Below are 26,497 nucleotides of genomic sequence, written 5' to 3'. Positions count from 1 at the left end.
ACACACAGACACACAGACACACAGACACACAGACACACAGACACACACACAAAGTGGAGCAAGAGATGCAGCGCCGGATGTAAGTGCCTGGGGACGGGAGGGGGGGAGGGGGAAGGCCGACGATCCGACCCGCCAGAAGTGCATCACCACTACACGCCCCCGCGCTCATCTTCCACACCAAGGGGACAGGGGATGGGAGCACCAGGACAGGAGGGAGCGGAGCACCAGGGCAGGAGGGAGCGGAGCACCAGGGCAGGAGGGAGCGGAGCACCAGGACAGGAGGGAGCGGAGCACCAGGACAGGAGGGAGCGGAGCACCAGGGCAGGAGGGAGCGGAGCACCAGGGCAGGAGGGAGCACCAGGACAGGAGGCAACCCCCCCCCCTGGCGGCCGCACCCCTGCACCTACCTACTATCTGATTACAACGTGATACCATAGGGGCATTCCATCAGGGGATTTCTTCACATATAATGAGCTAATGAAGCATTTGTGCCTGGGTTTTTGGAGCACCACACAGCTTTCTTCAATACACGTTGCAATCGCATGTAGCTGGTACAAAAAGAAACCCCTTTGTAACTAAATTAACAGTCGCACTGGATTCCTCAAACCGATCTGCCCAAAAATAATGCTTTGGCTGCTTTCGGATTATTAATGTCAAAGGATGGGATAGACTTAATCTGCCCATCAGAATGTAGTCAATAGCAAACCATACATGAATATAGAATAGATCAAATAGATGCCTAGACTACAGAGAAAAAATAAATAAGACAAAAAGAATAAAATGGGGCCACATAGCATGCAGCATTTCGGGATCAGATTACCCCTTCACAAGGTGACGGCCGGCTACGTCAAACAAGTCTATATTCAGTCCTTATTGGCAATTTAATAACTTCTTATTGTAATTTTAAGCTTTTAAAAAGATCCCTTCTCATCTTTGTTGGGACTTTAGGGGGGAATAGAGGCTCACCCCATGTAGGATTTGTTAGCACCCGAACTCATTTGTTCCAACTGTATTGTCGCCATAGTGCCTATTCTGTGCCAAGGGAGAGATAGAGAATTGGGTTGGATAATGACAGATTGCATTCCTTAGGGGCCTCTGAATGTGGTTGTAGGTCAATCGTTTCCTTTCCACTTATCCCACTTTGTCCTTATCAAAAAGCAAATACAGATAAGGGAGAGAGGGGGGAGCACGTGGGACTTCTGTTTTTGTTTTTAAATAAGCTTAAAGGTGTTGAATTTTGGTTAAACAAAAACTCCAACAATCACCCAGATGGGACGCCATAAACTTGTCCCCGCCATTAGTGCAGTTTGGTCCTAGGAAGGACTGCCCCTTCACAAAATACTTGTCTTCCCCTGTAGTTCCCCTCAGGGTTTGTTGCTAAACCCAGGGGTTCTCAACTCCAGTCCTCAAGACCCCCTAACAGGTCAGATTTCCAGGATATCCCCACTTTAGCACATGTGGCTCCATCGAAGATGTCACTAAATGCCACTCTTTATTCCAACATCTTTTTTTAAACGGCAACCCATTTCCCCCCCCTCCCCCCCCAAATATTTGTTTTTAACCTGGACAGGAGGATCCCACCAGGGGAGCCCTGGAACCAGAGATATTTGCACTGATGGAGGGCCCAGCAATGCATTGCTCCCCAGCACACAGGTTCATGCAATTCTGTGACCACGCACATCAGCTTCTCACCTGCGGCTGGTACCCGATGGTGGCTGCACACCGGTGATCCACAAATGTGAAGAGCCCGTCGACGTTGTGCCTGGAGATAAACTCAATGGGCTGGCAGAGACTGTTCATGTCCGTGCAGTTAGGGGAGCTTGTAACCTTTAGGGAAAAATAAATATATATTATATACAACACGCACAGACAGGCATTATTATTACTGGAAAAGAGCCTGGATATTCTGCTTTCGCTTTGCAATGTGAAAATGGATCATTGGTTAGGTCCCTTAGTGCTGGCGAGAACTGCAATAGGGTTAAAACAGCAGCTATAAAACATGTGCGCACTCTGCCGCACAACCCTGCGCTCTTTCTGTTCTGTATAACATTGCACGCGCTTTCTATACTTTATAACCCTGCGCTCTTTCTGTTCTGTATAACATTGCACGCGCTTTCTATACTTTACAACCCTGCGCTCTTTCTGTTCTGTATAACATTGCACGCGCTTTCTATACTTTATAACCCTGCGCTCTTTCTGTTCTGTATAACATTGCACGCGCTTTCTATACTTTATAACCCTGCGCTCTTTCTGTTCTGTATAACATTGCACGCGCTTTCTATACTTTACAACCCTGCGCTCTTTCTGTTCTGTATAACATTGCACGCGCTTTCTATACTTTATAACCCTGCGCTCTTTCTGTTCTGTATAACATTGCACGCGCTTTCAATACTTTATAACCCTGCGCTCTTTCTGTTCTGTATAACATTGCACGCGCTTTCTATACTTTACAACCCTGCGCTCTTTCTGTTCTGTATAACATTGCACGCGCTTTCTATACTTTATAACCCTGCGCTCTTTCTGTTCTGTATAACATTGCACGCGCTTTCTATACTTTATAACCCTGCGCTCTTTCTGTTCTGTATAACATTGCACGCGCTTTCTATACTTTATAACACTGTGCGCTTTCTGCAATTACGTCTTTTACTTTCTATGCGAACATCCTGGAGAGAGCCGCTTTTTGAATAGTGAAGGAAAAAAGGATCGACAAAAATAAAACAGAGAAAGGAAACACAGAAAGAGCGATCGAAGAGAAAGGATTTAGCATTTTTGATTACGCTTCGATCTCCTGCCCGCTCAACCAGCGAAGCATCCGCAGGAGGTGCACAGTGCTACATAAACAGGGAGCTCACCTGCAGTCTCCCAATGGCCACAAGGCAGAATTTGCTGCCCTGTCCTGCATCAGGATCCTCTTCTGACAACGTGACACCTGAGAGAAGGTCAACGGGATACAGGCTTTCATTTATTCAGTTAAGATAACGAGAATCAGGGAAAGTGTGTTCAGTTCTATTAAAAAAAACTGCGTTGGAGAGAAAAATTGCAGACAACCTTATAGTCAGAGAACCTATGAATAGTAATGTTATCTTGCTTACAATGCAGCCAGCATGGTGGACACCAACACTTCTGTACAGCTGGAAACGACCATCTTTGTTTATCCCTAGTAACGTCATGTTTTCTTGGATTCTGCAGATCTCCAATTATATAACTGATGTGTTTATACACCAGGGCAAGACACACTGGCTGGAACTAGATTTAACCTTTTCCTTCCGGTATCTAACGAATAACTCTTAGCAAAACAGCTAATGGGTTAGAAACCTAAATAATGATAACGGTCATTCAACGTTATTATAATAAAGTTAATTACAGCTACAGGTCAAGCACATGATATCCCCAGGTACAGCAACAACACGTATCTCTGTTATAACTCAGAACATCACACACATATATGACAGTGTTGATGTAGAATATCATATCCCAGCAGAGACCAGGGAAGCCTGATACTTCTGTATGTAGCATGGAACAGAACATACACCCAGAGTAACCCAGAGTACAGGTATAGGATCTGTACTTGCACGGTTAGAAGTCTCACCTGCGGGAGGCCAAGCTTTAATGTATCCAGTGCAATGCACAACCACAAACTGAGGCTCCCCATCCTTTGATGGCCCCAGGCCATTCCTATTGGAATTAAAGAACAGAGCTAGGTTAAAGACAATCGGATCACACAAATATTCCCTATTGCAAGAATAAAAATCTCTAACTGTCCTTCAAGATATTAATATTGAAAACTATGTTGTAAATAGGAGTATCAGATCCCACGGTATTTCCTTGGGGTCATCTGCGAGTGCAGGTAATTGGGAACCCTCCTCCCCCTTTTGTAATGTGTTTTTGGACCTGACTGGTGGTTTACAGCTGCGTTCTCCTCTGCTGAGAAAAGAGATAAGATAGACTTCCCAGGCTAAGGAATATGCAACCAGCTGTGTGCATGTTTGGAGTTGGAGAGAATGAAGGGAGATGGTGTCTCTCTATACTAAGTGTTCAAACAAGGTACAAAAGGGAAGCATATATCAGAGGAACAATGTTTTTTAGAGACATCAGCTGGAATATTCGTTAGCAAAACCAGTTACGAGATCAGTTAAAATAAATAAAAATTAGGTGTGGAAAACAGTGTCAATAAGGTGAATATCAGAGATTTCCAAAGCACAAAAATGTCAATTGCAAAAAGGAAAAAAAAAAAAGACAATGAATAATATACACCTTGACTATTTCCTGTTCCACTGCACAATGAATAATATACACCTTGACTATTTCCTGTTCCACTGCACAATGAATAATATACACCTTGACTATTTCCTGTTCCACTGCACAATGAATAATACACCGTGACTATTTCCTGTTCCACTGCACAATGAATAATATACACCTTGACTATTTCCTGTTCCACTGCACAATGAATAATATACACCTTGACTATTTCCTGTTCCACTGCACAATGAATAATACACCTTGACTATTTCCTGTTCCACTGCACAATGAATAATATACACCGTGACTATTTCCTGTTCCACTGCACAATGAATAATATACACCTTAACTATTTCCTGTTCCACTGCACAATGAATAATATACACCGTGACTATTTCCTGTTCCACTGCACAATGAATAATATACACCTTGACTATTTCCTGTTCCACTGCACAATGAATAATATACACCGTGACTATTTCCTGTTCCACTGCACAATGAATAATATACACCGTGACTATTTCCTGTTCCACTGCACAATGAATAATATACACCTTGACTATTTCCTGTTCCACTGCACAATGAATAATATACACCGTGACTATTTCCTGTTCCACTGCACAATGAATAATATACACCGTGACTATTTCCTGTTCCACTGCACAATGAATAATATACACCGTGACTATTTCCTGTTCCACTGCACAATGAATAATATACACCGTGACTATTTCCTGTTCCACTGCACAATGAATAATATACACCGTGACTATTTCCTGTTCCACTGCACAATGAATAATATACACCTTGACTATTTCCTGTTCCACTGCACAATGAATAATATACACCATGACTATTTCCTGTTCCACTGCACAATGAATAATATACACCGTGACTATTTCCTGTTCCACTGCACAATGGTGCACGAAAGACGCAGTATAAAAGGAACTTATTGGAGGGGAGAGGACCGGCTTTGGCCTCGCAGCTGAAGAATTCCACCCCCAAGTCATTGGATACAAGAAGTTTGCTCAAAATTCCTTTCCAGTCTAAAAACAGGGCACAAGTAGCACTTTATATGGTCTGGCGTTGATGTGAATTTAAGCAGCCATTAATAATCTGCGACTACGGTGAAAGATGCAGGCGTTGGACGGGAAATGAACCTGAACACATTTGCACATTTGACAGCGTTACCTGCATCTGTTCCTGAGGAAGCCCAGTCTGCTCATGGACGACGTATCCACCGTGCTGCTTCCACACCTGTCCAAACACACATCCAAATGTCATGTCTTTCCAGGCTGGAATATATGTCATTTTTACATCGTTTTTCTGTTTTCCCTGAGATATTCGAGGAGTCCTTACAGCGGTTCTATAAGGAACACACTCATTCTCACTATGCTAAAATGATATATAAAACCATGTCTTCTTTTTTAACACTGGCCTTTTCAGAGGTCATTCTTAACACACACACACACGTTTCATGGAGGCCCAATAACACGCACCCAGATAATGCCGTTTTAGAGGTTTACAATGTAATCTTTTTTTCTGTTGGATATAGCACTGACAATGTATGCAGTGCTGAACATTGAAATGTCGCAGGCACAATCAGACTCTGATGGAAAGAATAAGTGCGCAACACAAAAAACAACTTAAATGTGGTAAAAGACCAATGTCTGTCAGTGAAAAAACAATATTGTCAACCCCTATATCTTAATTGGATTGTGCACACAATCCTAATGTGGTGAAAAAGTATGGAGAAAAATATAAATAAATTAAACCATACAAAACCGCAAGGTAACGTGATAGGCGTATGCAGCTATAGTTAAGGAGTGACTCGGCACCCTCACGAACTGGAGATAAAAGACAAAAAACAGCGCAAAACGCAAATGGTGAAGTATATCAAAACATGTTTAGTATAAAAAGGAGGTAAGTATTCTGCGTACATTAATATAAAAGAACATTAGCATATACGTGTACAATACACGAATTTACCACACAGCTGGCATCAGGGTGGGCAGTGGGTGGAGGTCCCTCTAGAGCAGTGGTTCCCAAACTTTTTCGGTTCAAGGCTCCCCAAGGCGATCAGGATTTTTCCGCGGCGCCCAAAGTAAAAACAAAGGTGTATATACATACCTAACAGATGCAGTGCGCAGTTGGTGTCTCTCTCAGACACCCTCTTTCCCTCACTCATTTCAGACACCCTCTTTCCCTCACTCATTTCAGACACCCTCTTTCCCTCACTCATTTCAGACACCCTCTTTCCCTCACTCATTTCAGACACCCTCTTTCCCTCACTCATTTCAGACACCCTCTTTCCCTCACTCATTTCAGACACCCTCTTTCCCTCACTCATTTCAGACACCCTCTTTCCCTCACTCATTTCAGACACCCTCTTTCCCTCACACACTTTATCAGACACCACACTCTCTCCCTCAGACCTCACACACACACAATCTCCCTCAGACCTCACACACACACACACACTCTCCCTCAGACCTCACACACACACTCTCCCTCAGACCTCACACACACACTCTCCCTCAGACCTCACACACACACTCTCCCTCAGACCTCACACACACACTCTCCCTCAGACCTCACACACACACTCTCCCTCAGACCTCACACACACTCTCCCTCAGACCTCACACACACACTCTCCCTCAGACCTCACACACTCTCCCTCAGACCTCACACACTCTCCCTCAGACCTCACACACTCTCCCTCAGACCTCACACACTCTCCCTCAGACCTCACACACTCTCTCTCAGACCTCACACACTCTCTCTCAGACCTCACACACTCTCTCTCAGACCTCACACACTCTCTCTCAGACCTCACACACTCTCTCTCAGACCTCACACACTCTCTCTCAGACCTCACACACTCTCTCTCAGACCTCACACACTCTCTCTCAGACCTCACACACTCTCTCTCAGACCTCACACACTCTCTCTCAGACCTCACACACTCTCTCTCAGACCTCACACACTCTCTCTCAGACCTCACACACTCTCTCTCAGACCTCACACACTCTCTCTCTCTCTCAGACCTCACACACTCTCTCTCTCTCTCAGACCTCACACACTCTCTCTCTCTCTCAGACCTCACACACTCTCTCTCTCTCAGACCCCACACACTCTCTCTCTCTCAGACCCTACACTCTCTCTCTCAGACCCCACACACTCTCTCTCTCAGACCCCACACACTCTCTCTCTCAGACCTCACACACTCTCTCTCTCAGACCTCACACACTCTCTCTCTCAGACCTCACACACTCTCTCTCAGACCTCACACACTCTCTCTCAGACCTCACACACTCTCTCAGACACACACACAGTGGAGAGCAGAGGCAGCGACGGATGTGAGTGACTGGGGGGAGGGGGGGGAGGGAGGAAAGGCAGGAGATCCGTGCAGGCGGCTCCCTGCACACAGTCACATATACAGATCTATATACACAGATTGTGTATATATATATATATATATATATATATATACACAGATTGTGTATATATATATATATATATATATATACACAGATTGTGTATATATATATATATATATATATATATATATATATATATATATATATATATATATATATATATATATATATATATATATATATATACATATACACACACACACACACACACACACCCACATACACACATATATATATACACACAGATATATACACACATACACACACATACATACATATATATATATACACACACACAGTGCAGAGCAGATGCAGCAACGGATGTAAGTGACTGGGGGGGGGGAGAGAGGAGGGGGGGGGAGAGAGGAGGGGGGGGGGAGAGAGGGGGGGGAGGAAAGGCAGGAGATCCGTGCAGGCAGCTCCCTGCACACAAATACACAAACACACAAACCCTGCACACACACACACACAGAGATACACACACACACACATTGGAGAGCAGAGGCAGCGACAGATGTGAGTGACTGGAGGAAGGAGGGGGGGGGGGGGGGGAGAGGAGGAAAGGCAGGATATCCGTCAAGGACAGGCAAATGTACAACTAACCCACTCCCCCCAGCACCCCCGCTACCTTCTCCTATCACCCGGGGCAGAAGGGGACGGGACACCGCGCAGACGACACAGGAGCCAGGAGCGGGAAGGCAGACACAGTCACCGTGTGCTCTGCACAAAGCGGAAGCCCCGCCCCCGGCTTCCTCTCTGCCTGCAGCCAATCCCCTGCGGCTCGGCCGGCATTCTAAGCCTCGCCCCCCGCATCATCATCCATCCAATCCCCTGCGGCCCAGCCGCCATAAAGGAGGGATGGTGGGGAGGGATAATCGGAGGGATGGTGGGGAGGATACTCGAGGCGCCCCTCTAGGCAAGACACAGCACACCAGGCGCACAGATTGGGAATCACTACTCTAGTGGATAGTCCTCTGACAGTTGAACACACTGTGTGTTTAATGGAAAAAAGTCTCTATAGCAGTATGCTATACTGTACTTACTGGCATACTGCTATAGAGACTTTTTTCCATTACACACACAGTGTGTTCAACTCAGCCGAGGACTCTCCACATCAGTGCAGCACGTGATGTTCGAACCCAGATGACAACCGAGTGTCCTCTACACGTAATTTCCAGACGATTTGGATGCTTGTCACAAGCTGCTATCATCGTGAAAGACCCAGACGATATCTGGAAACTGCAGAGGACTATCCACTAGAGGGACCTCCACCCACTGCCCACCCTGATGCCAGCTGTGTGGTAAAATCGTGTATTGTACACGTATATGCTAATGTTCTTTTATATTAATGTACGCAGAATACTTACCTCCGTTTTATACTAAACATGCTTTGATATACTTCACCATTTGCGTTTTGCGCTGTTTGTCTTTTAGAATCAGACTCTCCCTGCAGAGCTAACAATCTAATGTTGGTGCCTGAGGCACAGGGCGATAAAGTGACTTGCACAAGGTTAGAAAGGATGCTGGGATGGGAACCGGTTTCAGCCACTTCAAAGAATACCGACATCCCTATTGAGCTACGCCATCAATCCCAGCTTCTTAACCCTTTAGCTGCCAGAGGGTCCTGGCGGTGTAAGAGGTAAAATATTAATAATTTAAATTAAAAAAAAAGATATACAAGGATTATTAAAAAGGCAGAAAGACAAAGTGACCCGTACCTCATTCTGCAAATGAATGACCTCCGGGAGCCCATACACATTCTCATGGAAGACTGCTGACCCTCTTTCTTCACGGTCCCGGTTTTCAGGTCCAGGATACGACCTGCCAGAGGCGATAGCCTTGTAAAGGGGGCCTTGTTACAACGTTGCAAACGGTGTGGGTTTCAGGGGGGGGGGGGGCAGCTCACCTGTCATTGCGTTTTCGGACGTGGAGAGCTGCTCGCGGAGTTTATCCACGTCGTCTGGGTGCACCTGGTCGTACAGGGTGCTACTAAACCATTGCGACTGGGGCTGGTTGAGGACGGGGGTTACAGAGTCGGACACGTAAACGATTCTGCCCGTCTCGCACGATACCACAAAGAGAAAGCCGTCCGCTGCCTCCAAGATCAGGTGTTTCAGCTCCTGTCCCAGACACACAAGATTAACATGTTTATCACCATGCAGAACACATACATATACATATTTTCTGCTTACATAGCTCCAACATTGTAAGCAGCGCTGTACATAGAATCTTGCAGGCACAATCGGTGTCTGTCCTGAAGAACTTACAATCTAATTGTGGGGACTAAGACCCAGGGAGATAAAGTAACATGCCCAAGGTAACAAGGTGAGCCGACACTGGTGTTGGGTGACATGCTTTAAAAAGGCAGTGACATTACCATCATTATGCATCATAATCCAGTGACATGCACATAGAATGAGCCACACAGAGATAAAGGGCCTTGTCCTCAACCCAGGTCCCCGAGCTTATGTATTTGTCCACCACTCGTGTCACCCAACACACGTGTAATACCTGGTCTGTCAGAAATGAGGGTTTGTAGGCGCCATCGGTGGACGTGTTCCCGGTGCCACGCAGAGACTTCATGTGTGACACTGCCATGCGCAGGATGGTGAGCTTGTCTGGCTTGCGTGCCAGGGCACTGCACGTGGGCACCATGTCTGACAGCTCGGTGATGTACGCCGTCATCTTGTTCCTCCGCCTGCGTTCTATCTCGCTGTGATTCTCCCTGGGGCGGGACAGACAGCGCCAGCTCAAGGACTCGCAGCTACACATTACAGCCATTCTCTGGGAGGTCGAAATCCCGAACATTTCCATTTATAGGAGAAGCAAGTGCATTCAAGTGTTCTCTAGCGGAGGGGTGCGCAAACTTCATGCGCTGCGCCCCCCCCCCCCCCCCCACGCTCTCCCCCTGTATCGCCCCCCGTGGCGTGAAATGACACCTCGGGGGTTCTGTGACGTCACGTGATCCACAACCTCAGCCTCTCCATGGCAACAGGCGTCAAATAACGCCGCAGGGTCCTGTGACGTCAAGTGGCCCCACGGCGTCATGGAGACGAGTGGACACGGAAGCCGGGTAAGTGAGCCGCACCCCCCACCCCCCCGCAAAAAAAAAGTCTTGCGCCCCCCAGTTTGCGCACCGCTGCGCTAGTTCATCGATACTCAGTAAACACAAACTACACCAAGATAATCTTTCATCGCACTGTTTTTATGTCAGGTAATAACCATGTTTCATATATAAGGACGAAATCTCAAAGTAATCAAGCCAAAATCACTCCAAGTAATGGACGTCTGCTGTCCGGCTGTCACCTCCTGTGATGTAATTTATGCCTCTGCCAGGACCATTTGGTGACAGCAGCATGGGGTGTTTGGGAGGGGAGGGAGGGAAAAAAAAAACAAAAGAAAAAAAAGTGGGATTTTATATGAAGTCCTCATGTCTCTAGCAGGGACATCTCCGATGTTAGCAGTATCTATGCTGCTCGATTATTTAGTTATATTGTTTCCTGTCATCTGTGGAGAGGTAAATGGCATGTGAAATGACATTGATGTCAGACACCTGGAACATCCTGTAACGTAAATGACACCACCAAAACATGACTACTTCCTGTTGTACTTCCTTTATATGTTTCGAACCTCAATATGCTAAAGAAAAAGTAAAGAAAAAATAAGGTTTTCTGGTTCTTCCTAGAATTAAAAACAATTGTTCTACAAATCCACGCACTTGGGGAGCACAGAAGCAATAAGAAAGCCCAACCCCACCCCAATCACCATGCCAAACTGAGCCCCGATTTGCCTTGAAAAGCCCCTTCTAGTAAAAAAAAGAGGCGCACACACACACACACACACACACACACACACACACGTCGAATCGTATTTATACAGCGACAACATAGGGCTTTACAAATGACTATAGTGAAAAAATAAAGTACATAGAGTTCAAGTACGTGGCAGGGGGGCTCAACTCCAGCCCTCAAGCCCCTCCAACAGGTGGGGTTTTCAGGATATCCACGCTTCAGCACAGGTGGCTCAATCAGAGGTCTTCATCTGAGCCACCTGTGCTGAAGCAGGGATATCCTGAAAACCTGACCTGTTGGGGAGCTTGAGGACCGGAGCTAAGCATGAATGCCACAAGTCAAAAAGGGAAGAGTTTACAATCTCAGCGGAATATTGGGAGACTTAAAAGACACCGCAGGAGCAATTATTAGAAGTGCATCATGATCCAGTAACAACGTCAACCCTTTATATAGTGAAAACATTTGACTAAATTGCTGATCACAGATGGATGTTGGTCAGGGAAGTTAGACTGCTATAACAGGAAGTGAGCCGGTAGAGGCAGCCGTCGCCACACTCTATACTGTACCTTGCAAATCTCTCCTTGTCATTTGGGAGCCCATCATCATCACACCTACACAGCACACAGAGAAAACAAACCAATGAGACGTGACAACTGAATGCGACAGCTCAGATTACCAGAGCTATGCGATTCAACAAACAACAACAGGGGCTTTCCAGTTTCTCTGATCAGATAACCAGCAGTGTATTTTCAAGCTGCGAGCGCCCACATAACGTGAAGTGTTAACTTTACTGGCTCTCTGATAAGGGCATGTGGGGGGCCAAGGGTAAAGAAAGGGGGTGAGGTAGCTTTGTCTGTTCAAACACTTCCACACAGTTAAATGAGACAAAAAAAAAAAAATGGAGGCAAACCCCTTCGAAGACATATCTCCCCAGGTTTCCAAAGTTATTAATAATAATAATAATAATAATAATAAAAAAAACAAAAACAAAAACAAAGCTATCAGTGTCCCAGGAGTTATACATTAAAATAGTCACTGCCGTACTACAGTTTGGCTCTAGGAGGGACGGACAATTTAAAGAACCTGATGCATACATACTGTCTTTAAGTGGCATTGTTTCCAGGAGGGCAAACACCTTGCAGAGAAACGAGGTTTAATTCAATTTTTACAGTTTCTTTAATTTGAGTAAATGATCGTTCTTCTCGCCATACAGACTCTACATTGTGTTTGTCCTTGGGAATGAGCAGCAAATCTGACGGCAGATTCATATACATCAGTTGCACGTTCGGATAGCAAACAAGAAACAAATTAACATTCTGCAATGCAGTGTCTGAATGTACACTTCCAAATATCTGCAGCGGTGGATCGCGAACCTCTTATCTTGAGCTTACACTTAAGGTCTCAAAAAAAATAGTCAGCCACTTAACCCGCTCACACACGTTTGAGATAACAGGTTAAGAGATAGATAGATTTTTTTTTTAATTTTAATTCCAAATAGATCATTCTAAATAAATTATTTGAGTAGTGCTGGTTTTCTCCACTTTACCTTGCACCTCCCCTAATGTCCCTGATTAGGAGTGCAAAGGTCCCATTTGGATTAGGACAAAAGGGCATAGATAAAAATACACTGTAGAGAGTGTAGAAATAGCCAAAAGATACCTTTTTATTGGACAAACAATACTTCCCACTAGACAAGTTATCCAACCTCACAGGGTTCTATAAAGATAGATATACGTGTTTGTCCCTATACATAACTGCATGTATATGCATATTTATATATTTACACACAAAACAATCAAACAACTCAGCTTAAAACGACATTAAACTTGGCAGCTTCGGTTTTACAGATCTAATTCCACAGCAACCTACCTCAGAAATTTACTGCTTCCTTCATCATCATCGTCATCCTCGTCATCAAAATCCAACCTGAAAACAACAAAGCAAATAAAAACTCAACGAACAAATAAAACAAATAAAAGCATGTGTAATAAATACCTATCAAGCAGTGGAGTCCTGCTAAATCTCACCCTCGCTTATGGTCCACATCAGAGAGCACCACGAGATCAGTATCCTTTATTTAACCCCTTGAGTGCGCTATGAATGCACATTGTACATCCTGAGGGCTGGCACCCTGGAGGCTCTTATAGTGTAACCCCTTCCCCCCCCTCTCCCCTGTATGTAAAGGCTTTTTCCATGTTTTGCAGGGGGAACCCACACCATTAGTGAACTAATGCCAGTGATCTGTGATTGGCACTTTCCCACAAAATCTGACATTTGTAAATATATTTTTAAAAAGTTACTATGCAAGGCATTAGGCAAGTGATTATATATCAAATGGAGACGTGGGAGGGGGTTGGATTTCCTCTAGCAGCTCTGTTCTGTCTGATATCACTGTGTTTAACAAACGTTTGCGCAGGCAAGGCCTTTATTGGCTCTCTCAGAAGGATGGGATAAAAAAGGTAAATAAAATACTTTACTGGTCAACAATCCCAATTTAGAGACCTCTAAAAATGCAATCTGTAATTAATTTCCAAAGAAATAAACAGCCAAATCTTGCGTTCAGGATGGCTACATTGGTTTAGGAAAGCCAATTAGACGGAAATGTTTTACAGATGGAGCAATCCTGCATAATACAGAAACAACCATCATTTTACTTATTTCTCTTGGAATACGGATTTCAAGTATACCAGCTATACCAGTTCATCTGTTTGACGAGTGACAGCACCATTATTACTCTAAACAGGAAAAGATAGAGGAAAGCAATTTCCCTCCGGCTTTGAAGACTGACAAACAGTATTTGCACCCGATACATTACATGCAGACTGTAAAAAACCTGCAAAGCTGGTGTTTACAATGTAAATGTTAATCTATTTATTCAATTATCTGTCAATCAGCTCCACGTAACATATGAAACATGCTATGGTCTTTGCTTCGCTGACCCTTTATACCTTGGTCACGCAGAGTTAAATCTCCATGTCCTCATCACAAACTACTAAGAGGTAAGAATTATTTCTATTGATAAAGCCCAGTATTATGAGCTATAGGTGATAGAACACGATCCTTTGTTATTAGCCATTGGCTTGAACAGTTAACATCATATTGACCCTGGGTATGCCTCAACGGAGTTTAGTGGATCCCATCTTTAGTTCTGTACTCAAGTAACCCCTATTATGATGAGCTCCAGTGGTAGCTGCGCGGAGGAACCGGTTCGGTTTTTAATTGATATTTTCAGGGTTTAGGAGCGCTCTTGGTACAGTAGCCCTGCCACGTGTACATACAGGATTAACTAGCCAGGAAGGGAACGTTCTACATAGCAAAGGAAGAATCCACGTACTCCAACGGTCAAAACAAAGGTCCCCTGGGTGGACCGAAACACCGATTCTGCTTGAATAAACACCATCTTCTTCACCAAAGAGCATTGGCGTGTCTGGATTCTTCTTCCATTACTACACACAGGTTTTCATGTAAAGACATGGATGTGCTTCTCTCGTTCATGGCTACAGTATAAACACAAGCTACTAACCCTGATGAGCGCCGTTTGTTGGGTCTCTGGACCATGGAGCCTCCAGCTTGAGCGCTAGACCCAGGATTTCCTGAGGACACCGACACGCCCAGAGCTGGGACATCAGACGCCATCTCTACAACATAATTACATCAAAAAAAGGGAAATTCAATTGCAGGACTTTTCTACAGCGTTGCAATCATGCAGGTGTGTCTGGCAGCGAGGAGCACGCAGGCACGATAACAATACTAAAATGTTTGATAACTTTGTGATAAATATTTCTTCAATAAACAAAAAAGGAGAAAAGTGACCAGTTAATTGAAAACTTTTTTTCTATCTGAAAAGCGTCATCAATTTACATGTATTACAAATTGAATGTGTATTTACATATGACATTTTAAAGGGTTGAATTATGAAAACGTAGCCATTGGAGGTAATATTTATTGTCAAGTATTTACAATAGAAACCTGTCACTGTTCAAAGCAAATTTCCCATCATGTTACCCCTGCAGCACAGCGGCTTCTGCGCTCTGAACGCAAAGGGGATGAAATTGGAGGTTACAAGCAATTAACTCCAGTTTAAAGCAACAGTCCGCATCATAAGGGAAAGGAATAAGAGAAAGCCTAAATGATCAATTTTATGCATTACGTATGATTTCTCTTCGTGGGTTTATTTTAACACTTTGAGTGCCAGAAGAACGACAGCACCAGAGTGCAACTGGCCTTCTGCTTCCCAAACCAAACTCAGCTTCGTGTCGCGATCACGTGGGCATGCGCAGACCACCGAAAAAGGAGCATTTCCAGCACAATGTTACCATGGTAACCTCAAAAGCTAGTCCAAAAAAAAAAAAAGTAGTAATTTTAAACAATTTTTTTTAAGACAACATACAAACAATTAGGAGTTAAAGGGGGGAGGGGAGAGATTGCCGCTCCAATTCTTGGGTGGCGGAGGGCCGGTGGAACCAGAATGCGACAGACCCTCTGGCAAAGAGGAAGAGTCTGCATCCATTTCCATACAGTGCAGATTGCGCCCTGCGCTTCATAGGAGCGGCAAACTCAGTCCTCTACAGGCATGACGTGGCCAACTCTAGTCCTCAAGGACCACCAACAGGTCAGGTTTTAAGGATATCCCTGCTTCAGCATAGGTGGCTGATTGAGCCCCCTGTGCTGAAGCAGGGATATCCTTAAAACCTGGCCACTACGCCAGGGCCAGACCGCATGATGCACTGGCTACGTCTTGGAACACCCAAAGGGTTAAACAAACGCCACAGACAATAAAACTACTTCCTAAAGGCATCTTGCTTTCTGTTATTTTTAGAAAAAGATGTCTCTGAAAAACCCACTGTTGTGCCTAAAAGCAATTTAACTGGCCTCTTGGGTGAAGAAACGCACAAAGAGAATGTGCACATTCTTTCCCATGCGTCCTGTTAAATCTTATTCTGCTTTGCATGGTCTTACAGCTCCCACAAGATGAACATGTGTTCTGTACTAATGAAAGCCATGATGTGTTTACAGTCACAATATAGTGTTCAAAACGTGAAGGCATTTGGGGAGAACGCTGTTGGAAGATGTATCGTACTGAAAAAAAGTGACAAGTTATCTGACACCAGCAAACCTGTCAATAACCAAGGAAAACATCTCTTTCTGGGTTCATGGTCTGGGCACAAAGTGACATATATACATATATGGCGCCAATAGTGCCCTCTGTGCTGTACCAAGAATTATGCAGGAACAACGGCCTTTCCTGAAGAGCTTATAATCCAATTGTGGTGTCTGAGGCACAGGGAGATACAGTGGATTTACCCAAGGGTATTAAACCGGGTGCAAGCACTTCAGAGGCAGTATTCCAAAGCATATTTTACATTGTCTCAGATCATATCATTTAAAAATCCACCACTCCAAAACTTACTACGGGAAATGCTCACATGTGATCCGTATGCAAAATAAATACATTGGTAGTGTGAATGTGGGGGGAGCATCACCTTTCTGTGTGATCCATTTCCCTACATTCCTCCCGTTTCTGTTTGGAAATGTAAGCCAGTGGGGCCCCAACAGGAAACGTGACAAATATTTATTTTAAACTAAGCAAACTGGAGTCAGACAGACTAGGGGGCTTCTTTACAATCCAAACACAGACACAGCTGGATTGACCGCATTAACCCAGCGGTTCTCAACTCCAGTGCCCAAGACCCCCGCCTTACCCCCAATAGGTTAGGTTAAGGATATCCCAGCTTCAGCACAGGTGGCTCAGTCTTTGACTGAGCCACCTGTGCTAAAGCAGGGATATCCTGAAAACATGACATATTGGGCAGGGGGGGGGGCGCTTAAAGACTGCAGTTCAGAACTCCTGCATTAGGCCGCGCGACGGCAACGGATGACGTCACCCGCGAAAGATGTATTTCGCTTTGCAGCGATGTAGCAAGCGACCTAGCCGTTGATTGGTTCAGAGGCTGTCACACACACACAGTGACAGTGAGACACACACACAGTGACAGTGAGACACACACACAGTGACAGTGAGACACACACACACAGCGACAGCGAGAGGCACACGGCGTCAGCAAGAGGCACACGCACACAGCGCCAGCGAGAGGCACACGCACACAGCGCCAGCGAGAGGCACACGCACACAGCGACAGCGAGACGCACACGCGCACAGCGACAGCGAGACGCACATGTACACAGCGAGACGCACACGCACACAGCGAGACGCACACAGCGACAGCGAGACACACAAAGCGACAGCGAGACACACAAAGCGACAGCGAGACGCACACGCACACAGCGAGACGCACACAGTGACAGCGAGACGCACACAGCGACAGCGAGACGCACACAACGGCAGAGAGACGCCCACAGCGGCAGAGAGACGCCCACAGCGGCAGAGAAACGCACACAGCGCGACGCACACAGCGACAGCGCGACGCACACAGCGACAGCGCGACGCACACAGCGACAGCGCGACGCACACAGCGACAGCGCGACGCACACAGCGACAGCGCGACGCACACAGCGACAGCGCGACGCACACAGCGACAGCGCGACGCACACAGCGACAGCGCGACGCACACAGCGACAGCGAGACGCACACAGCGACAGCGAGACGCACACGCAGCGACACGAACACGCACACAGCGACAGCGAGACGCACACGCACACAGCGACACGAACACGCACACAGCGACACGAACACGCACACAGCGACAGCTAGACGCGCACAGCGACAGCGATACGCGCACAGCGTCAGCGAGACGCACACAGCGACAGCGAGACGAACACGCACACAGCGACAGAGAGACGAACACGCACACAGCGACATCGAGACGCACACGCACACAGCGCCACGCACGCAGTGACACACACACAGTGACACACACAGTGACACACACACAGTGACACACAGTGACACACAGTGACACACAGTGACACACAGTGACACACAGTGACACACAGTGACACCCACACACACACAGTGACACCCACACACACACAGTGACACCCACACACACACAGTGACACCCACACACACACAGTGACACCCACACACACACAGTGACACCCACACACACACAGTGACACCCACACACACAGTGACACACACAGTGACACACACAGTGACACACACAGTGACACACACAGTGACACACACAGTGACACACACACAGTGACTGTAAGACCCTACTCCCCCCCGGGCAGTCAGGGCCTCCCCGGGGACACGCAGCTCTTACCCGGGTGTGCGGCCGCTGCCATGCCTGCTCCGGGGAACCCGCTCTCACTCCCGGCTCCTCTTCCCGGTCCCCGTCTCAGCCCGGCTCCTCCTCTCTGTCCCCTGTCCCACTCTAAGCCCGGCTCCTCCTCCCGGTCCCCGGTCATACAATGGCGGCTGGTACAGTATATAAATAACGTTCCGGGGATTCCGAGGCGCGCTACTGCAACCAACCCTGTCGGGACCTGCGCCTGGACGGGCGGCCGCGCCGACCAATGAGGACCGAGCTTCCGCGTGACGCTCCCGCCTTGCGCGTGCAGGGTGCGAGCAGCAGGTTCGGTGACCTCATGACGCAACCATCTGTTGCGTGACAGCAGAATCGAGCGTTCTCATTGGTTCAGGTCACCTAGCAGGCGTACTACTTTGTAAATGAAGCATACTGATTGGGTAACGGAACCAGAGATTCTGATTGGTTAGTAAATGGAATATCCAGGTTGGTCGATAAAACGAAGCATTCTGGTTGGACAGTGTATTTTGATGATTGGCTGACATGCTTGATGATATTAGAGCAGGAGCGAGGGGCGTGGCTATTAAGGGAGGGGGCGGGTTATTAGCTGGATCGGGGCTGTGTGTGTCTGTGTCCATCCCCCCCTTCCCACCTCCCTCTCCCCCCCTTCCCACCTCCCTCTCCCCCCCCTTCCCACCTCCCTCTCCCCCCCCTTCCCACCTCCCTCTCCTTTCCCCGCCTCCCTCCCACCTCCCTCTCCCCCCATCCCACCTCCCTCACCTCCCATTCCCACCTTCCTCACCCCCCATTCCCACCTCCCTCTCCCCCCCTTCCCACCTCCCTCTCCCCCCCTTCCCACCTCCCTCTCCCCCCCATCCCTCCTCCCTCTCCCCCCCCATCCCTCCTCCCTCTCCCCCCATCCCTCCTCCCTCTCCCCCCCTTCCCTCTCCCCCTTCCCTCCTCCCTCTCCCCCCATCCCTCCTCCCTCTCCCCCCCTTCCCTCTCCCCCTTCCCTCCTCCCTCTCTCCCCCCCCCTTCCCTCCTCCCTCTCTCCCCCCCCTTCCCTCCTCCCTCTCTCCCCCCCCTTCCCTCCTCCCTCTCTCCCCCCTTCCCTCTCTCCCCCCTTCCCTCTCTCCCCCCCCCTTCCCTCCTCCCTCTCCCCCCCCTTCCCTCCTCCCTCTCCCCCCCCTTCCATCCTCCCTCTCCCCCCCCTTCCCTCCTCCCTCTCCCCCCCCCCCTTCCCTCCTCCCTCTCCCCCCCCTTCCCTCCTCCCTCTCCCCCCCCTTCCCTCCTCCCTCTCCCCCCCCTTCCCTCCTCCCTCTCCCCCCCCTTCCCTCCTCCCTCTCCCCCCCCTTCCCTCCTCCCTCCCCCCCCTTCCCTCCTCCCTCTCCCCCCCATTCCCTCCTCCCTCTCCCCCCCCTTCCCTCCTCCCTCTCCCCCCCCCCTTCCCTCCTCCCTCTCCCCCCCCTTCCCTCCTCCCTCTCCCCCCCCCTTCCCTCCTCCCTCTCCCCCCCCCTTCCCTCCTCCCTCTCCCCCCCCTTCCCTCCTCCCTCTCCCCCCCCTTCCCTCCTCCCTCTCCCCCCCTTCCCTCCTCCCTCTCCCCCCCTTCCTCTCCCCCACTTCCCTCCTTCCTCTCCCACCCCCCCTCCTCCCTCTCCCCCCCCCTCCTCCCTCTCCCTCCCCCCTCCTCCCTCTCCCCCCCCCTCCTCCCCCTCCCCTCCCCTCCTCCCTCTCCCCCCCCCCTCCTCCCTCTCCCCCCCCTTCCCTCCTCACTCTCCCCCCTTCCCTCCTCACTCTCCCCCCCTTCCCTCCTTCCTCTCCCCCTTCCCTCCTCCCTCTCCCCCCCTTCCCTCCTCCCTCTCCCCCCCTTCCCTCCTCCCTCTCCCCCCCCTTTCCTCCTCCCTCTCCCCCCCTTTCCTCCTCCCTCTCCCCCCCTTTCCTCCTCCCTCTCCCCCCCTTCCCTCCTCCCTCTCCCCCCCTTCCCTCCTCCCTCTCCCCCCCTTCCCTCCTCCCTCTCCCCCCCTTCCCTCCTCCCTCTCCCCCTTCCCTCCTCCCCCCCTTCCCTCCTCCCTCTCCCCCCCCCTTCCCTCCTCCCTCTCCCCCCCTTCCCTCCTCCCTCTCCCCCCCTTCCCTCCTCCCTCTCCTCCCCCCTTCCCTCCTCCCTCTCCCCCCCCCTTCCCTCCTCCTCCCTCTCCCCCCCCCTTCCCTCCTCCCTCTCCCCCCCTTCCCTCCTCCCTCTCCCCCCCTTACCTCCTCCCTCTCCCCCCCCTTACCTCCTCCCTCTCCCCCTCCTTACCTCCTCCCTCTCCCCCCCCTTACCTCCTCCCTCTCCCCCCTTAGGGCTGAGATGTAAGGAGGGGCAGAGGAGTGTAAAGCTTTAAATGTGAGGAGGAGAATTGAGTGTGAGATGCGGGATTTGATCGGAAGCCAGGAGAGGGATTTCATGAGGGGAGATGTTGAGACAGATTTAGGAAAAAGTAGAGTGATTCTGGCAGCAGCGTTTAGGATAGATTTGTAGGGGAGACAGGTGAGAGGCAGGGAGGCCGGACAGCAGGAGGTTACAGTAATCAAGACGGGAGAGAATGAGGGCCTGAGTCAGAGTTTTAGCAGACAAGTAACAGAGGAAAGGGCGTATCTTTGTTATATTGCGGAGGAAAAAGCAACAAGTTTTAGAAACGTTTTGAATGTGAGAGGAGAATGTGAGAGAGGAATCGAGTATGACCCCTAGGCAGCGTGCTTGGGCTACTGGGTGAATGATCGTATTTCCAACAGTAATGTGGAAGGAAGTAGTAGGGCCAGGTTTGGGAGGAAGTATAAGGAGCTCTTTTTTGCCATGTTAAGTTTCAGTCGGCGGATGGCCATCCAGGATGATATTCCAGAGAGACATTCAGAAACTTTGGTCTGTATAGCAGGTGTAAGGTCAGGGGTTGAAAGGTAAATTTGTGTGTCGTCAGCATAGAGGTGATATTTAAACCCAAAAGATGTGAATAGGTCACCTAGAGAGAGTGTGTAAAGAGAGAAGAGAAGGGGTCCCAGGACAGAGCCCTGGGGTACCCCCACAGGGAGATAGATAGAGGAGGAGGTGTTAGCAAAAGAGACACTGAAAGTACGATGGGAGAGGTAAGAGGAGATCCAGGATAGAGCTTTGTTCCGAATACCAAGAGTATGGAGAATGTGGAGGAGAAGAGGGTGGCCCACGGTGTCAAATGCTGCAGAGGTCGAGTAATATGAGCAGAGTGTAATGACCTCTGTTTTTGGCAGCATGGAGGTCGTCGGTTATTTTAGTGAGGGCTGTTTCAGTAGAGTGAGCAGTGCGGAAGCCAGATTGTAGAGGGTCTAGAAGAGAATAGGTGTTGAGAAAGTGTAGCAATCAAAAGAATATAAGACGTTCAAGGAGTTTGGAGGCAAAAGGCAGGAGGGAGAAAGGTCGATAGTTAGAAGGACAAGTAGGGTCAAGGACAAGTAGGGTTGCATGTTTGAAGGAGGATGGAAAAGTACCAGAGTAGAGGGAAGAGTTAAAGATCTGTGTGAGCATAGGGATTATAGAAGGAGCAAGAGGTTTTAGGAGATGGGAAGGAATGGGATCAAGAAGGCAGGTGGTAGAGGGAGAAGAGGAGATCAGCAGTGACACATCCTCCTCCGAGATAGCAGAAAAAGAGTCCAGAAAGGCAGGAGGAGAGTTAGGAAGCGGTGTGGGATGGGAGGAGGCAACAGAGGGGATGTTCTGACGTATGGATTCCACCTTTTCCTTAAAAAAGTCAGCAAAGTCCTGAGGTGAGATGGAGGAAGAAGAGGAGGCAGCCGAGGGTGGTCTGAGTAGAGAGTCAAAGACAGAAAAGAGTCGATGTGGGTTAGATTTGTGCATGTTGATTAGTGATGAAAAGTAGGTTTGTTTGAGAGAGGGCAGAGTTGAAACAGGACAGCATAAATTTGTAGTGAAGGAAGTCTGCGAGCGTATGAGATTTCCTCCAGAGGCGTTCAGAGGAGCGAGTGGAGGAACGCAGCATGCGTGTGTTGGAATTTAGCCAGGGTCTGGGGTTAGAAGGGCGAGGACGGCAGAGAGAAAGCGGGGCATGTAGGTCAAGACAGGAGGATAAGGCAGAGTTGTAGTTCCTGACCAGGTTGTCAGGGTCTGAAGTAGAACTGAGAGAGGAGAGGGATTAGCGAAAGGCCGCGTCCATGTTTAGTGCTTGCGGGCGGAGGCACGCTTCCGCTCGGCACTGAGCCCCTACAGCCGCAATGAGAGCGGCTTTAGTAGGGGCTCGCCTACACTTACGCGCGCTTGCGGAAGCGTAGGTCTTAGGGAAATTTTAAATTTTCCTGCTTGCCGGCGCGCAGGGCCGGTCACGTGAGCGGTTCGCCCAATGAGGGCGAATCAGCTCCGTGATGTCTCTGGCCCGCCCGCCGACACGTCCCCGGACGGTGCGCAGTCTAAGGCCAGGGAAAGCACCCGCTTCCCTGAGCCTCAGCGCGCCTCCGCCCTCCCGCCAGAACCATGGCCGAGGCCTAAAGTGGAATCAAAAGCTGGTAGGTTAATAGAGCGCAGGTTTCTGCGCTCTATATTGCCTGCATGGAACTCCTGTCTGGAGGAGAGAGATGTGGGATGTGTTGCTTCACTGAAAACCTGTCCTGTTGCCGCTGCTATGTATGCTGAGAAACCTGTTCTATGGCTGATGCTATGTTGCTGAACCACTGATAATAAAGACTCAGATGAAAAGTTCCTGGCACCCTGTTCTACTTATTCACTCCTCACAGCCTTGGGCTGAACCCACGGAGAGAGAGACCCTGAGAGAAGAGAAAGGCAACCCACTAAGCTAACACTCTAACAGAACAGGTCTAAACCCTGTCTGGAAAGATCAGAGACTGTGTTATGTATCATGTACAACCTATCCCTGGCTGTCGGGGGGGGGGGGGGGGGGGCGGGAGGGGTGGAGGGATAGGTCCGTTACACACAGATAGACCACAAAGGGTCTCACCGAAAGCTGACCGCTCCAGTCCTCCTCTCGGCGTGTGACGTCACTTCCGGTCGTGACGTCAGCGCAACAGTCAGGTCTCAATCTCTTCCGTGTCTCCACAGGCACCAACCTCTAAACGGAGAATCTGCAGTCTCTTAAAGTAGCCTAACGCGTTTCCCTCCTCCGATGGAGCTCTTTCTACATACAGAGATGGGCCAGTGTCACCGGGGAAAGCACAAGATGGCCGCCAATGTCATGGAAACCACTTTGGATAGAGTTGAGCTGATTTCTAAGGCAAACTTGGATCTTTTGTTATCCCGTTGGGCCTGCAACACATTGTTCCACAGGTTTCAAAAAACAAACAGCTATCAGCTGGAAATACTGGTTTTGCATCCCAGTGATTCAATGTGTAATTAACAAGAATGGATACTAACATAGATGATGCACAATATTTCTGCTTTCAGAGAGAAACCATGAAGTCCATTACTTGGAATGATTTCGCTTGCTTATTGTATTGATATTTAATTCACGCTTGATATATTAAACACAACGTTATTACCGTACCTCACATGAAAAACATTTTTTTTTTCAGAATCATGTTGTGCCAATTTACTCTATTTTTACGCTAGGGTTGCCAGGTGTCCAGTATTGAACCGGACTGTCCTATATTTGGACACTGCTCTAAAAATGACACCGCACTGGCAGAATCTCAGACCGCTTAGGTAAAAAAATAGCTAATATTTTTTTTTTTAAATAAAGCGAGATATTGCTATATTACATATAATGTATGCCATCCCAGTTCAACTTTCAATTATTACAATTAAAAAAAATGTGAATAAAAAACATTTATTGGAGAGTAAAGCGTAAAATAGCTGTTCTTATCAAATAAAAACATCTCCAGAGTAATACAGTACTGCAGTAATTTCCCAATTATTTTCACAAGTCCTTGGTAATCTCTTGCGGAAATCCAGGGCTTCCCAGAACACTGGTGGAAAACCCATATACGAAGGTATGTGGACAGTGTCCGATTTCCCATTAGGTCCGTTAGGCTCGGGCCTATGGCGGCAACATCTTGGGTCAGCAAAAATGTTCACCGCCATGTGCTTTTGCCGCGCACTTGGGCCTATCAGACCTAATGGAAAGGCACTTAGCTCTGTCTGCTGCCTCCTTGCTGCCGTCCTGCTTCTCCTTTGGAATCCCAGCGTCAAATGACGCAACGCACGTGACCAATGTGACGGCGTTGCCAAATGACATCAACGTTTCCATGGCAACGCAACACCGTGCGACGTCACGTTGGTGACGTCCGTGGTGTCATTTAACGCTGGGATTCCAAAGGAGAAGCAGGGCGGCAGCGAGAGGCGGCAGACAGGGCTAAGTGCCATGGGGCGGCGGATTTGAAAATCTGCCGCTGTATGTGGGCATCTCTATTTGTGTTTATAAGAGGTAGGCTGTTCTGCCTATACGCAGTGGAGAGATCAATGTTTTTCAACAGGGGTTCCTAGAAATCCCTAAAGGGGTCCCTGAACTTTTCAGGTCATTTGAAAATTGTAACAAATACAGAAGAATTTACACTGCATCTGATCTCAGACACGCTATTAGAGAGGGTTGGGGTTCCTTACAATGCATCTGATCTCAGACGCGCTATTAGAGAGGGTTGGGGTTCCTTACAATGCATCTGATCTCAGACGCACTATTAGAGAGGGTTGGGGTTCCTTACAATGCATCTGATCTCAGACGCACTATTAGAGAGGGTTGGGGTTCCTTACAATGCATCTGATCTCAGACGCACTATTAGAGAGGGTTGGGGTTCCTTACAATGCATCTGATCTCAGACGCACTATTAGAGAGGGTTGGGGTTCCTTACAATAGAGCTAATCTCAGAAGTGCTATTAGAGAGTGTTGGGGTTGCTTACAATGCATCTGATCTCAGGCGCGCTATTAGAATGGGTTGGGGTTGCTTACAATGCATCTGATCTCAGACGCACTATTAGAGAGGGTTGGGGTTCCTTACAATGCATCTGATCTCAGACGCGCTATTAGAGAGGGTTGGGGTTCCTTACAATGCATCTGATCTCAGACACGCTATTAGAGAGGGCTGGGGTTCCTTACAATGCATCTGATCTCAGACGCGCTATTACAGAGTAATACATGTACAGTGTACATCTGGGTCACCCCAAAGGCGGACACCTGATGGGGCTCCCCAAGAGCTGCTCCCCTCTGCACAGGACCAGCGTGCTAAGGGTTAACATTTGCTTGTACTTTGTGGAACGTCAACCCCACCCCCTGGAATGTTAATGAGCCAAGAGGACAAAGAACTTTGTATTCGCAGCTGCATTCAATCTGAACCCCTTCAGTGTACATCTGCGTCGCCCCAAAGACGGACAGCCTTTGGCGCAGCGAGCCATTTGCTGACGTTCTTTGATGTTTGGTGATGTTAAAGCTGCTCTTTTTGCAATCCGAAACTCACAAGCCCTTTTATTCCCTGTACCCAATTTTCCAAATCTATCTGTCCATGAAATGTCTGTGAGTTGACTGCATAACCTCTGTTCTTTTAATGTAACCATGTATTGTTATAACCCTGTGCCCAGAACATACGTGAAAACGAGAGGTAACTCTCAGTGTATTAGTTCCTGGCATAACATTTTTAGAAATAAAATAAATAAACAGAGGGTTGGGGTTACGTAGAATTTCATAATATAATTATAGTTATTTAACCAAAAAACAGGTTAAAAAAACACTGGGATAGATGGTGCCCGATATCTCTCTCCCCATACAATGTGCAGGACCGCAGCTCCCCTTATCCCTTGAAACACAACGCTGGTGCGTCCCTAAACAATTCATGAAATGATCCT

General features: G+C 48.2%; 1 protein-coding gene across 1 annotated transcript in view; it reads right to left on the bottom strand.

Annotated features, from left to right (window-relative positions):
* ARNT (aryl hydrocarbon receptor nuclear translocator) overlaps positions 1-18,980 on the bottom strand; it is a 37,100-nt gene extending 18,120 nt beyond the window's left edge. The window contains exons 1-11 of the mRNA XM_075607571.1: positions 18,706-18,980; positions 15,000-15,114; positions 13,346-13,402; positions 12,043-12,087; positions 10,197-10,410; positions 9,592-9,805; positions 9,404-9,506; positions 5,434-5,499; positions 3,590-3,675; positions 2,853-2,929; positions 1,693-1,827 (exon numbers count right to left, since the gene is read on the bottom strand). Coding sequence (XP_075463686.1) covers positions 1,693-1,827; positions 2,853-2,929; positions 3,590-3,675; positions 5,434-5,499; positions 9,404-9,506; positions 9,592-9,805; positions 10,197-10,410; positions 12,043-12,087; positions 13,346-13,402; positions 15,000-15,114; positions 18,706-18,850 — 1,257 coding nt within the window. The 5' untranslated portion in view covers positions 18,851-18,980. The remainder of the gene's footprint in view (positions 1-1,692; positions 1,828-2,852; positions 2,930-3,589; positions 3,676-5,433; positions 5,500-9,403; positions 9,507-9,591; positions 9,806-10,196; positions 10,411-12,042; positions 12,088-13,345; positions 13,403-14,999; positions 15,115-18,705) is intronic.
* Between the last annotated feature and the right edge of the window lie 7,517 nt (positions 18,981-26,497).

This window comes from Ascaphus truei, chromosome 7, assembly GCF_040206685.1.
Source record: "Ascaphus truei isolate aAscTru1 chromosome 7, aAscTru1.hap1, whole genome shotgun sequence".
NCBI lineage: Eukaryota > Metazoa > Chordata > Amphibia > Anura > Ascaphidae > Ascaphus > Ascaphus truei.
The sequence above is the reverse complement of the archived record's forward strand: the minus strand, read 5'-3'. Positions and strand labels throughout refer to the sequence as shown.